The 14,623-nt window shown below is 39.3% G+C and overlaps 2 protein-coding genes across 2 annotated transcripts; one reads left to right on the top strand and one right to left on the bottom strand.

Moving 5' to 3' along the window:
- Positions 1-516: 516 nt before the first annotated feature.
- LOC115815382 (amphoterin-induced protein 1-like) lies at positions 517-2,058 on the top strand. Its single transcript, XM_030778338.1, has one exon. The coding sequence runs from the start codon at positions 517-519 to the stop codon at positions 2,056-2,058; it is 1,542 nt and encodes a 513-aa protein (XP_030634198.1).
- Positions 2,059-5,996: 3,938 nt separating this feature from the next.
- LOC115813930 (pepsin A-like) lies at positions 5,997-10,791 on the bottom strand. Its single transcript, XM_030776620.1, has 9 exons — positions 10,736-10,791; positions 9,031-9,181; positions 8,772-8,889; positions 8,461-8,579; positions 7,963-8,159; positions 7,576-7,689; positions 6,963-7,107; positions 6,526-6,624; positions 5,997-6,128 (listed from the first exon to the last, which is right to left on the bottom strand). Exons 1-9 carry the CDS (start codon positions 10,789-10,791, stop codon positions 5,997-5,999), a joined length of 1,131 nt encoding a protein of 376 aa, XP_030632480.1.
- Positions 10,792-14,623: the final 3,832 nt, after the last annotated feature.

Below are 14,623 nucleotides of genomic sequence, written 5' to 3'. Positions count from 1 at the left end.
TTAACTTTACATACAAATAAGGCAGTTAACGTTAAAATACGACTTCAGTGATGCTAAGTGTAATGTAAACGATGGGAAGCGCCTGATCTGTATTCTTCCCTCTGATAGGAGGGAGAGTAGAGGGACACGTGCGCCCAAGTATGACTGACAGCCACGCACCCTCATGCTTACTATATGTCGTCATTGTTATTGCTTGAGCCTCCTCTGTTGTGAATTAAATTTAGCAACCTATAGTCATTCTTCTTTTAAGTTATGTTCTGGTGAAGTCGTAAATATCATGTAATACTCATACATTTAAATGTTTATACATTCATTGTTTAATAATTTCTCTTATTGTTAGATAGTGGCCTCTTTGCTCCTTGAAAACCGTCACCAACATAATAAAAATGATTGAAATGTCCTTATTTTTTTGCTCATTTTCACTGCAGCTGGCCTAACCAGAAGTCATAAACACTTTTAGGGCTGGCTGTCGAAGATTTCCAGTATCTTATTTAGAAGGGGAATCATCTGGCAATAATGCATGGTTCCAGAGTAATAGACAAGAACTTATGTAATTCGGACCACTGCTTGAAGCTTATCGGTGGAGTCTTTGTTCCCCTATTCCTCCTATCCGTGGTCATGCCTCAACAAGTGACATGCACAACCCTAAACTGCCATAAGATTTGCATCTGTGCCAGCAACATTGTCAGTTGCTCTATGATGAATCTGAGCAGTATCCCAGCGCCCTTTCCAAGATATATATCAATGCTTGACCTCAGCTTCAATGCTATTACCAAATTGCCTTCAGAGTGGTCCCCTGTCAAGCTCTCAAAACTGTATATTCTGCTCTTGAGCCACAATGGATTGAAGTTCCTCTCTTCTATGGCCTTTGAACATGTTACGCAGCTGCGCACCCTAGACCTGTCCTCTAATGCACTGGTGATTCTAGAAGAATCTATCTTTGAGCCATTGGAGAAACTGGAGGTACTGCTGCTTTACAACAACCGTATTTCTCAGATCGACTACTCAGCGTTCGTGGGCTTGTTCAGCCTACAGAAGCTCTACCTGAGCCAGAATTTGATCTCCCGTTTCCCCCTGGAATTGCTCAAGGATAGGTCCCGATTCGGAAAGCTCATCCTACTAGATGTGTCTTTCAACCAGATTAAAGCCCTGCCCCTTCAGGAGTTGGAAGCACTGCCAGCCTGGATAAAGAATAGTCTTTACTTTCATAACAACTCACTCCCCTGCAGCTGTGAACTTTACAGCTTGCTAGCTCGCTGGGACAGTCGGCAACTCAGCTCTGCTTCAGACTTTAAGGACAGTCACATCTGCATCCTGCCTGGCCCTAAGAAAATCTACGCCAGGGTCTTTGACCTGAACCGAGAAATGAACTGCAGTACTGTTAAATTACTGGATGAGGAGGCTTTCCTAAACCAACGTCTGATCCTAGATTGTGACACCAAGCAGAGGAATCCGCTTAAAACCTGGACGACGCCTGGAAATGCAGCCATCATCAATCAAAGTGCTGTCGTCCTACCAGACGGCAGACTTCACATCGGACCTCTTAAACCAGAAGACACAGGGACGTACACCTGTTTTGCTGTGGGGGAGGCTTTTAATGAGACTATCTTCATTTCAGTTAAAGTGCACAATTTCACTCAAAGCGGCGGAGGTGAGGGCATGAGTACAGCTTACACCACACTCGTGGGATGCCTGGCCAGTGTGGTGCTAGTGCTCGTGTACCTTTACCTGACACCTTGCCGCTGCCCATGTTCCAAGGGCCATGATCAAACCGATGGCGGTCAAGTAGATAGCATCCATTCCTCCACTCTGAGTGTATCACCCATTCATGAGGAGGAAGGCCAGACAGGGGGAGGGAGCAGCGGCAAGGCCAGCCTGAGTCGACATGTGGCTTTCCTCGACCCCAAGGAGCTTTTGGAGCAGAATGGAAGGGTAAACCCTGATGGGGAGGAGGAGGAGGAGGAGGAGAGACAGGGATGCAGAGAACAGATGATGAGGAGGAAATCAGATGCAGATTCTGTTAGCTCTGTTTCCTCTGACACCCCTATTGTGGTGTAAAACACTGTAGCACATTTACAAGGAGGATCTTCCAGTTAGACTATTGGAATCAGCCACTGTGTCACTTAATGGTGATGTTTTCAGGATGCAAGGTGAGATATATATATATATATATATATATATATATATATATATATATATATATATATATATATATATCACCTTTGTGGGGTAACAGGTACTGTAACCAAAAGAGGAAACCATCCACTTATTTTGTAGCATTCACCTTTATACTTTGACTTTGCAAGTTTTTTTTCCAGATTTTACAGGAAGGTTGACAAATCATATTTTTATTGTTATTTTCACAAGCCTCAGAGATAACTAGCTCCAATGAATGAGATCCTATTTCCTCTGTATAATATATGCATATGGTAAAGAGCTTTTCAGAAAGGAAGGGTGCCTCCCTTCCCTTAATGCTACATCATCATATTCTTTACATGTTCTATTATTGTTACGTCACACTCTAAACATTCTATTTTGCATTCCATAAGAAGTTCCTGCTGCACAACCAGCCACTGATTAGAATGACAACACAACTCATGTTGAACATAGGTCCACAACTCATGTGGAGTAAAGATGTTAATAATAATAGTGTTGAAATCTACCTTTATTTAAGACATAAGAAGAAGGAATAACTATTGCTTGGAGCAAACACAGTTCAAATGAACAATCAATTTAATGCGACACAATTCAGTGAGATGTTTTTGAATCTTTGTTGTATGTCAACAATTTCCATACTTCCACTACATTTGTTTAACATCTGTAGCACAGTGCTGGTGAAGTGATTGGATCTTTAACATACACGTTTTGATTTCTTGTACAATTCAACTATATTCAAGCCAGGATCAAACTATTATTAGCCACTGTCACTTACTCGCAGTGAGAATGCTGGGGGACTGGCACTATCCATATGGAATATTTCATCCTGGCCAGGCACAACCCATATAAAGGCAGCCGTGACAATCTGCCATGTACCTCGGGGCACTGGCTTGTGTCCTTAAGCAAACAGACAAATGCCAGCCGTGCAATTGTCTCATAACCACCAACAAAAATAGATGACAGCAGTTCTGCTGATACTCACTCAGCTGTTACTCACAACTTTGTTTTCTCATTTGTAACAGCTCTCACCTCTTTCTGTCATTCATCCCATTGTTCACAGGCATGTTTCCTATCCACTCGGTGCAGTGACTTGACCGATTTCTGAAAGAGTGATAAGCAAATGCAGAAGGACGGGAAGGCCTATCCGTCGACTGAAACTGTAAAGACAACAGTGTGGCTGTTATCACCACTCTGCCTGTGAAGGCTTTTAGATGAACCCGGCCTTGTAAAATATTTATCTGTGTGGTTTTCACAGTATTTTCAAATAGTAACTCGCGCATTTGAGAAGGACTTCTAACGGAGCATTTGAACATCAGAAATCCACTTTGTTCACATGTTCTTGCAGGGAGATATCAAATGATTAAGTATTTCCACACATCTTTGAAAATCACAGTTGATCTGTCTATAAATAAATAAAGACATCCAGATTTACATCCAGAACTATTCAGAATGCATCTTTAAAATGTAATCTGAAAATTTTACATGAACTCTGTTTTCACCCAAATTTAAAGATGTTGTAACGTACTCTCTGTGACTGCCTTTGGTTCAATATGTGGCCTACTCTTGCCCACTTATATTGAATTACACAAATGTCTATTATGGTCTGTTATGATTGTGACAATGGCCTAAGACCTTCTGCATTTACCTACTTAAACTGATTTGTAGCTGATTTCTGATTAAGCGCAAAATCAGTCTATGCTCATTTTGTACTCAAATCAAATCCTCCGGATGATTATTTCACTTCTCCTCTCTTAGCTCATGTGTAACAGTCCATTCTCAAGGTAAAATGGTGTCATATCGTGGAGTGTGCGTCTAACAGACATTCAGATGTGTGCTATGTACTTACACACATTTTTTTTTTCCATGTTACTGCATACGAGTGAGTAACAGCTATTGCATAATCATATCCAGGAACAAATATACCTATTTTTAGCATGACAACATATACAGTATATCATTTAAGAAAACAGTCTTTCAGACCTTACGTCCATTTATGTGGATGACAGAATTGCTCTTATCTATCCATTCAAAAGGTGACAGTGTGCTTGTTAGTGTCATTGTCAGTAATGTTGTGCGTGTTGTCTACATCTGTTTCACTGTTGCATAGTATTGTTGTACGCATTTGTTATTGAGGCCATCAACATACTACGAAAAATACGTCACAGTGTAAAAGATTAGTATCGCGGTAAATGTTTTTAACCCCATGTATATCAAGTCCATTATTGGCCTTTTAAGACATATTTATCATATCGACTTCATATAATTACCTGTTTCCTATTTTTAATCCACCCTAAGACTGTATTATGTTGTTAGTTGATTTTAAGTCTCCTCATCAGTTCTCTGAAGATCTGAGGTGGTTTCAAGCCTCTTTAACCATTCTTTATTTTGTGCAATGTGCATTCATTGCACAGTGTGTTTGCTTTTCCAGGAAAACCATTCAAGTAGGCTTTACCTTTTTGTGTAAATACTTATTTTCTTACAGTCTCTCAAACAAAGAGGTGATAGAGAACATTTAAACCAAATGACTAAAATAAATGTTATTGTGTAGACGTCTCGTTGTACTGTGAGGTTTTTACCAGGCTTTGTGTCTACTTGTCTTCTGTGCACACTTGATTATCAGACTCACCTCCAAACCACAGTGTGACTTGAGTGTCCTCTGTGCTTTTGTTAAAGTAATGACATCAGTCCTGGTGCTGACCCCGGGATGAAATGGTAGAAGACATGGGCACTGGTGTGGAAACTAAGCTCTCGTCTAGTTTTGACCTCGCTCTGTTGTGGTGCAACGATTTGATCAATTCTTAATTAGCTCATCATTTCATTGTGATTAATTAGTATTACTCTATCATTCTGACGTGCTCCTGTGAGTTCATGTCCCTTTATTACAGTTGAAGAGGTTATTTACTTTGATAACTCATCAGGATGTAACATGGGGAGTCCAAAGGTACATAAGAGAAGTCTGGGCGGAGCGATATGAGAGACCTATCAATTACCTTCTCACTAACAGTCGGTGTTAACACCGGGTTTAGACCAGCCAGTTCTTCAGCTCCTTCCTTACACTGAGTTCTGGTTCTATATTACAGTGAAACTGCAGGAGCTCCATTAAGATTATGTTTGTTTGTTTGTTTGTTTTCTTCTAATGATACCATCTTGCTTACTGAATACTTACTGAGTACTTCAAAAATACTACAGAAATAAGACATTTGTCCCCCTAAAATTAAATTCTTGCACTAGCTTTTGCAGTTTTTAAGAGTGTGTCTGTGCATGTCAATGTTATGAGGAAGAATGGAGCAAAGAGTTACAGATAATACTTCAGATCTAATGATTTTATCTGTTGATAGAGATAAAGAGAGTTTTAGCATTGCGTAACATGAAGTCACTTGGATTGTCCAAATACTTCACTTGGGTGGTCCAAATAGTCGAACATTATGATACCAAAAAAGGACATGATAGTTACCAAATGCACCATACCACATTTATTATGGAGCCAGGTGCCATCTAGTGGTTATAAAAGCTATGTGCCTCCCCCTTTTCCCTTGGAGTTTAAAAGTAGTTTAAGGCAAGATTATCCCAACTCAAATTGACAATACCCGATGGGGTATAAAGGAGCTCAGAAGATTGTATTAACACTGCAGTAATACACATGCAAACTGATCATGATTCAGACATGATTTATCAAAATTTTTTTACACAGAAGAGATATGACCATTGTGGCAGTGATTGGACAAATATTAAGAATAACTGAAAAGAGAAACAGGGATGAACAGCACAGATATAAAGTGTAGATTTAAGTGTATACACATATAAGGTTGTATGGTGGATTTGGCCCAACATTTTCCATATCACGCAGCCTTGGCGAAACCCACCATGTTGTTTTCCCGGTCAAACACTGAGTAGTATTCTCTGAGGAACACATCTCCAAGGATCCAGAAATCACCCCCGGTCTCAAACCCCACCCTGCAGGTTGAACCGAACTGGAAGAATGAAGTCATGATGATGTGTGTTAATGTTTATTCATAAATGAATCATTCTCAATGTTCAAATGCTTTGTGACCCTCTCCTCCTCTGGCTATGCCACTTACTATATTACAACGTTTTATGTCATTGGATCATTTCATTAATGGCAACACAGCACTTGACATTGTTGGACAATGAAAGAAAAGAATAGAAAAAGATTTATAAGAGGTTCAGTCATCATTGTACAAATAGCCAGTACATTTGTGCATTTATATCAGAGCTGATCTATTTTAATTTGATCAATATGCTGAAAAGAAAACATATAAATAAGTACTAAGAGACTTATATGGATTTAATGGGGTTCTAATAAAGCTTTTAGTCCTTTAAAAAAGACAAAAAGATATGCATTCCTACCTGGTAGACATATGCGGAGGCAGGCAGGGAAAATGTATAACCATTTATTTGGAATATGACGTCAGGCATGAGGTCAATGTTACTGCAGCTCACTATTGCCTGAAAAGGCATGCATACTGATTTTCATACACCACAAACAGTACATCAAATACAACAAATACCTCTCCACACAGACCTCTCAGAACTGATCAAAAGTGGAAAAACATATTAAACATCTTGCTTTCAAAACATTTTCCACGAAGGTAAAAATATAAACAATTCAGTTATCCAACCCTCGTGGTACATGAGTGGAAAAGTGTAATGTTGTGCTAATGTTTTATATAATGTGATCTAATCCTGTTAATAATAACTACACAAATAACAGTTCGACCATAGATGTTGCATTGTTATAGTTAACTTAGTCAAACACTTCTTCATATCCCTTGAACTGCACTTACATCTCCGCTTTGATCCACATAGGCTCCCACCCACCCATAGATGTTATTAATGTCTGTCGTTGGGCCTACTATTAATGCAGTTCCTGTATCCACAATGGCACTGCAGGATCCAATACAAGCCACAGTGTTTTCGGAGATAACGATACTGTGGAAAAACAGATAAAAGGAGACAAAAAACTGAAAAAGAACCGGATGAATAATACAGTGGGTTGTTTAAGAATAGATTATCGGCTGTCGGCCGTTGTCTCCTTTACGTGTCAGAGGGAAAGGGTCCGTGAAGTTGCACATCAGCTCACAAAGCGAACATGCAATATCCAGAACATGTTCAAAAAGAAGGATCAATGAACTCAAACATGTTTTAATGATTAAAAAAAAGTCTGTGGGTTTCAGTGATGGACAGAGCACCAGAGAAAGCTGATTTAATACAGGAGAGCTGTTAGTGCAAAAGACTCTGCCCTTCGTCTGGTTGCTGTTATTGTACAAGGCTCTTATCACTGAGTCTCTCTTTAAGCGAGGTCTTCCTCAGGCCAGCACAGCGGCCTCGTGAATGAGGAAATAAGCTCAGTCGCTCTGCTGTGGCTGAAACAACACGTACATAGGGGAGTCATATTACCTCTGCATCTCTATTTGCCATTTCTGCTGCTGGGAGAGAGGGATCCATTGTATGCTCCCACTGTGGTAGGCAGGATCTGTCCCTCCTAGGATCACCACACTACCCTCTTCAGAGCTAAGGGATATGGTGGATTATATTTCAGCACCTGATTCTCATAGAAAAACAATCCCTAGTTTTCTCTGTGCAAATTCAAAACAGCAATCTTTATCGCCCTTAAGTAAATACACCACCATACAGTGTATATCTTAATAACAAAAAATGTTTGGGAAAAAGAAAAAAAGAAAAGAAAACATAAAAATCCATTGGCATTCATTTTTCTGATTGAAGCATTTTATATTAGAAAATGAAAAATGTTAACTAGAAGCAGAACATCTCATTCACGCTCACCTTGTTAAATAGAAGGAGAATAGGTTCTGAGAGACCCTGCCCTGTGCCACCAGATTGTTGAAGACAGGTGTGAAGTCTTCTGTGGCATCAGATATGAAGGCCAGACCCAGTATACCATCATACGGCATATACACCAAATACTCACTCTCTGTCTCGCTCAAACCAAACACCTGGTTCTGCACATACACATCACCTATCTGAAATGAAGTAAACAGGACAAATTTCACACAAAAGATGCTCTTGGTTCAGACTGTGTAAATGTAGAGCTCTAGCTCTCATCTCCAATTCTGAAGCAGGTATTTTTTTTTTTTTTTTTTTTACTCGTTTCTCAGCCAAGTCTTTTTAAATGTCACTCTTCCCGTAAGGGTTTTAAACAACCTTTGCCGAATGATTCATGCGGATGTCTGTCATTGCTACTATTACTACATCACTACTATTTTCATGTCTGGAATAAAGTAAGGTATAATAGAACTCAAATGTAGTATGATATAAACTCACCATCAGCATGTCATATCCCAGAACGCCTGTCATGCTTCCAGTGCCATATGCGATATACAGAGGAATAGAGCTAGACCGAAACGTGGAGGACATGTTGGGGTTGAACTTAGCATGGTTGTCTTGACAGATCGAGAGAGAGAGGGAAAGGAAGACGGGGCCTTGTTATGTATTTGATACCCGCGTATGATTTATATCTCAGTATTGCATAGCAAAGAGTTGTTCCAAAATGCAATGAAACTGACTTTATCTGAACTTGTGGTTAAAAGGTGGCCTGAGTCCCTGATACAAGAGGATTTTATTTAAAAACTTACTGCAGGCCGCACTGTCACAGTAAACAGAGGGGACCCAGAAATCGGCAGATCCTGTGTCAAAGACAACTTTGAATGATTGGGGTGGGTTGCCAATGGAAACAATCCCATAATATGTTTGCTGTGTTGAGAGAGAGAGAGATGTCACATGCCTCTTTGGTATCACCAAAAATAATCACTGTATTCATTATTTTAATGGCCAAGAAACAGCCCAGATGGAAAGGAGAGATTGTAAAAAAGGTTTAGAGCAAACACTCACAACTAAAGGGGCATAGGTCAGCGGTTCCTTCTCCGTGTCAAGCCTGTTGTTGAACTTGGTCGTGGGGTCGTAGGAGAACTTCGTCCTGTGCTCATCCCAAAGTCCTCTCTCCTCTAAAGTCTGTCTAACTGACTTACCCTTCAGAAGAGGAATTCTATGGCACAGAATAGAATCAAAGCCTACATTTGTATGGGGCAAAAAAATCAGCTACCAGTACGGGACATAATTTAATCTATTCAGTCAATGCCCTTCAATTAAATATTTTGATATGAGATTTTCGTTGTTCGCGTTTCTTATTGGAAATTTATATTACACTTCAATTTAAGTTGAGTTTCTTGAAATAATTATGATCATATATTTCAGAGTTACAGAGTATCTGCCAAAATAAAAGAAACATGTAAGTGGATGAATGATGCAAAGCAGTTTGAAAGTGTGTTTCAACACATGTGTAGTCTCAGAGTTAATCAAGCTCGCAAACATCTCGGCTTACTGAAGTTTCATGAAGAGCAGTAGCTAAGACAGTGCTGGAAGCACGAGTAAAAAATATCATCCTCTAAAATAAGCTGTGGTCAGCAGCATATACTCCTCGACTGTAATGTTTGTTTTGCCTTCACATGATGACAGCAGAGAAGAAAAAAGACTCGCTACTCTGAATCATACGACCATAAATATCATTCTAGATCATGATCAGACAGTTTAATGGAGAGCAATCTGTAAAACTCTACCGAGAGGGACATTGCAGTTGAGCTGCAATGCAGACACCTGATTATATTTAAAATACATGTTTACAAGTCATCCAAAGACCATAGACAGCTGTTTACTGAGCAGTGGGGGAAAAGTCAGAAGGTCAGATGACTTATCCTTCACCCTGATCTCAGAATGGCGACAAGTACATCTCTGAAGTGCTTTTCCCATGACAGGGTATGCAACCCCTGAGAGAGAGAAAAAGTCAGTAGTGGAAGAGAGTCAATCAATACAAAGCCACTTTGATTGATTGTCTTCATCCTGTAGTGAAGCATTTCCATCCTGGTGGGAGGGGTCTATTCTACATTGACAATGCCCCCATTCACAAGGCATGAGTCGTCACAGAATGATGTGATATACCATATACCATATACCATAAAAATAATTTAAAACCATGCATCACGACCATCTCGGTCACTAGATCCTGAATGAGTTTGACAATTGTAGAAATTGAAGCGTGTTGAAGCTACTGATTTGTAATCACTCAATACCCTAGTAAGACCCTTCATGTTGGTGTTTCCATTATTTTGTAAGTCACCTGTATGTCATATACTGCTGCAATTCACTCACTAAATTAGGGAGGCAAACTCTCTCCGTGCCTTTAAAACCAGACTAAATACTTTACTAAATACTTTAATTTATGGATAATATAATTTTGACTTGACTTTGTTATAGACATGTAAAGCCCTTTGAGACTATAAGTAGTGGAACTGGGCTCTAAATAAACTTGTATTATTATTATTATTTTTATTATTAATAATAATAAACTAAGTCAATTAAGCCACAAACTAACACAAATCACTTTTTAATACCAAAAAATAGTGAAGTTAGCATAACACTCACTGTAGTGTTTTTTGGGAACTGTCATGTTTGGAAATATCCTACTGAATTATGAAAAACAAATTTTTCAACTGTCTTTTTAGCAAATTTAAATTGAAAAAAAAAAAAAAAAAAAGATACTTACTTAAAAAGGCACTCAGAGAGGCCTGCCACGGACAAGAACACAACGGCCAGCTTCATGAGGACACTGTCAGTGATCTATAAGTGTGGTACATACTGCTATTCCTGCTCTTTTAAACTGTATGGGAGCAGTGTATATGACTCTGCCCTCCCCTTGCCATTCTCACTGGGCTAAACAAACTGTCTATCTTATCACGGCGTAAACGAGAAAAGTAAATAAGATGTCGGTCTTATCTCAAGACTTGTGCAAGCATGAAAAATATTTCAAAGAGTATCACAATAGAATTTAGGTGAAGTCAGCCAAAATACCAGAAGTGTGTGCTTGTGCTTCTTATGAACCACAGTTATACATCACTATGTGTTCAAGCAGCGGCTTTGCCTGAAGTGCACGGTTAAGTGGAAAAACTAACAAAAAGTATAGGTTAGTTCAACATCATTCCTTCTAACTTTTATTGCTTACCGCCTTTGGTTCTTTATAAGTCTGCCATACTGTGTTGCAGTATTGTGTAAGCATGAAATCTAACTTACCGATCTGACTTACTAATATGCATTGTGTGCATGTGTCTTTATGTATTATCAGCTGCTGAATCATGAGTATATGAGGATAGCTTCGTTGTTCATTTCAAACTTGACTTTACAAAGGTGTTAGCCGACTCTTTGATTGTCATGTATTGGTCAATGAGGAAATAAGAAACTCAAATAAAAAAAAACAAAAAACCTCATAGGTCAATAACAGGAGACACTCTTTCGGAGTACAATCACAAATTTTATTTGATTCATTATATTCAATCCAGTGTAGTAAAATAGTGTACAGTGGGGTCATGGTACTGCTAGAAAGTAGCATTACTTAACATAATACCAATGTGACTACACAATGATTAAACAGTTCACATGAGTTATTTAACAAAACAAAACTATACTCACCAAGATGTTTTTCTGCGCTGAATTCTGCTTTTAGTGTAGCACAAAAGTATATGTACAATATATATATTTATAGTAGAATGGAGCCTAAAAAATTAAAAAAAAAAAAAAAAGAGAGAGAGACCTCTGCTAGGTGAGCTTGTGTGAATTTTGTGTTGGACAGCAAATACATATATGTAGACTGACCTTAAATTCTTCAGGATGCTATAGAGAAAATAAGATGTATTACCCATGTGTACAACACTGTTTCAAATAATACAGGGTGAAAGAATTCCCTTCAGGTAATTAACATTATATTAAGCAGTTCTGAGATCAGAAGAAACTGGACATTATCAACTTTCTAATTAATTTAAGGCCACAAAAAAAAGACATCCAGGCATCCAAGGACGACAAGAAAGTACATGGTTCATCATCACGTCCTTTTTAAGTAGTTTTTTTAAAAACAGCATCTTATTTACATAGAGCCTGCAAGGCTCACATTCAATTGACCACTGACGTCTTTAAACTTAGTCATTTCATTAAAAATAACGATCTTACCTGCTCAGAAATTCAGTACTTACCTGTCAAGAAGACACGAGCAGTTTCTTTTTGGTGAGGGAAAAAAAAAGAGCACATTTAAAATGTTAACAACCTACTTTCACATCAGTGTTCTGTTCTGTTAATATTTGGAACTGGTGAAAATGGTTCAAAGTGGATGGTCAGAGAAGGGGAGGGTGGAGGGAAAGAAGCAGACGCAGCTCCCATGTGATATCACTATGAATCATGTGACCAATTAGTCCCAAACGCTGAGTCTCAAAGAGAGCAAACTGAACAGCAGAATGCTGGTCTTAAAGGACATAATGCCAAATCCACCTCATCAGGAAGAGTACAAGGTCACTGTTATACTACACAATCAATTTTATATATATATATAAATATATATATATATATATATATATATACCCTGCAACCCCAGTTATGAGTTAAAGAACAAAGCAACACTGTGTCGTACATGGTATCTGTAAAATGTGCTGCGTGTACCTTCCATCAAACCAAGTTGTTACTACTGACAATGAAAACATGGGTCAGCATTTCTCTGTTCCGGTTCACTGAACTGAAACCGGAAAAAAAAATCCTTGGGGTCCCTGGAATTCAGAAATGAAAAAAGAGCCGGACCTCATTCAGTTTGGATAGTGTCTCAGGTGAAATGGTGACGATGAGAACTAATCTGAGTGATAAGTAAACACCTATCTCAGCGCATATTGAGGACCACAGGCCCAAAGGCACAGGAAACATACAGGACTTCCATGAGGGCTGTACATTCATAACATTATCAGGGGAAAGGACTCTTAATGCCAGTCATTCTGAGGCTGTGCATCACACGCTCATCAAGGCCACAACTCATGTTAAGAGCAAACTAAACTTTAGGGAATTATACAGGAACCTCACTAAAATTGATTTAGCTGGATATGATCTCACCACTGTAAACGAGTACACATTATAACCAAAGAGACACACCACACTTGTGGTAGTAGTTCTCGGTCAGCATTTCTTATTTAAACATTAACTATGACAAGGCTGTTTTCTCATGACTGTGGGGTCTGATTTCCTATTTGTCTCTATACTTGTCATCAGTATTATATTGCTACTTTACATACCCAAACCAGGTCATTTTTTTTAACATTTGCATGAGCATGTTCTGCAACCTGTAAAGTATAGCTGATATATGCTGGAGGCTTGGCTTCTATCCATGGCGATAAAATGTATTCACAGAACAATTGATTTCGTTTTAACTCTACAGGGTCCAGCCGTGACAGTAATTCTGTTCAGACTGTACCTGCTTTTCATGGCTGAGCTGCGAAATATACCCTTAATAATTCCCTCCCTTTACAGAGATGTTTCTTTTTATCTGTTATCATACTTATATAGATTAATTCCCATTAGGTCTATTTCATAAACCATTAAATGTTTCTGCACGTGTAAAAATATATATCTTATGTGGAAACCCCTATAGTATTACCCTTATCATAACAGAAAAAATAACCCAGGATGACTTTCACTGTCATCATCAGATGTGGCTACATTTTCTATACGTACCCATTGTCTGGGGGAAATTCTTTGGGAGTTGTCCAGATCTGCAGCTCATATGACCTGACTGAGAAGGTCTTGGCAGTGCACAGGCATCTCCACATGGCAGGAGACCACACAGATGGGCAGGCCGCATGAATGCAAGACCCAGGTATAGTATCCAGCAGCATGGGCCCCAACAACTGGGCTGCTGTCACCGCTGACTGGCATTTTCATTGGATGCGACAATGCCATTCAACAATGAGCTTGACTGCGCAGGTCTCCCAACATCAATCAAACGTTTACTTAAATCTGATTGCTTGGGGTATGGTGCTTCTTTTCAAATCATTAAAAAAAGAAAAAGGAAAAAATGTCATCTTGCCTTTGAACAACACAAATTCACTGGACATTCCCAAAATAAAAGTAAATCAAATTAAACGCGATGATCCCTGCAAACTGTAACTTCTTTACTCCCTTTTAGGTCTACGTACTCTCGGTTGAAACCGTGCTTTGTTTGTTGAGGCTGCCAGCTCGGTTTTTTTGCCCCTTCACATCAGTGTGAAAGAAAAGCCCAGCTGATCAAAGACTCTAATACTACGATCGAGAAATCCTCTTCTTCCAGGTTTGGCAAATGAAGGACAGCCATGGGGGAAAAAGGCCTCAAATCAGAGCAGCTGAAACAATCTGCCAGTGAAACAATCTGTCGTTCCACCTCTGACACATCTCGCGCTCTACTGAAGCCACCGAAGGGTCTGGTGGGGCTGAGCGAAACCTTCCCAGCTCCCTGGGCTGTCCTCCGTGGAACGGTGTGTGCGCTGATACGAAGATGCAAGACGCTACGACCTGCTCCTCTTGCAGCGCAACGCTGAAGTGGATCCAAACCACAGAGGAGCAACTGAGAAAACTTGGAACAGAGCAGTAGCAA

Source organism: Chanos chanos, chromosome 6 (genome assembly GCF_902362185.1).
Source record: "Chanos chanos chromosome 6, fChaCha1.1, whole genome shotgun sequence".
Taxonomy (NCBI): Eukaryota; Metazoa; Chordata; class Actinopteri; order Gonorynchiformes; family Chanidae; genus Chanos; species Chanos chanos.
The sequence above is the reverse complement of the archived record's forward strand: the minus strand, read 5'-3'. Positions and strand labels throughout refer to the sequence as shown.

Bases quoted from the DNA above. Each gene is read 5' to 3' on its own strand.
- LOC115815382 (XM_030778338.1), top strand. From the start codon at position 517: ATGCATGGTTCCAGAGTAATAGACAAGAACTTATGTAATTCGGACCAC.
- LOC115813930 (XM_030776620.1), bottom strand. From the start codon at position 10,791: ATGAAGCTGGCCGTTGTGTTCTTGTCCGTGGCAGGCCTCTCTGAGTGC. The intron at 7,690-7,962 runs GTGAGCGTGAAT...CATATCCCTTAG, and splicing joins TTCTCCTTCTATTTAACAAG to CTCTGAAGAGGGTAGTGTGG. The intron at 7,108-7,575 runs GTAATATGACTC...GTTTTTCCACAG, and splicing joins TGGCAAATAGAGATGCAGAG to TATCGTTATCTCCGAAAACA.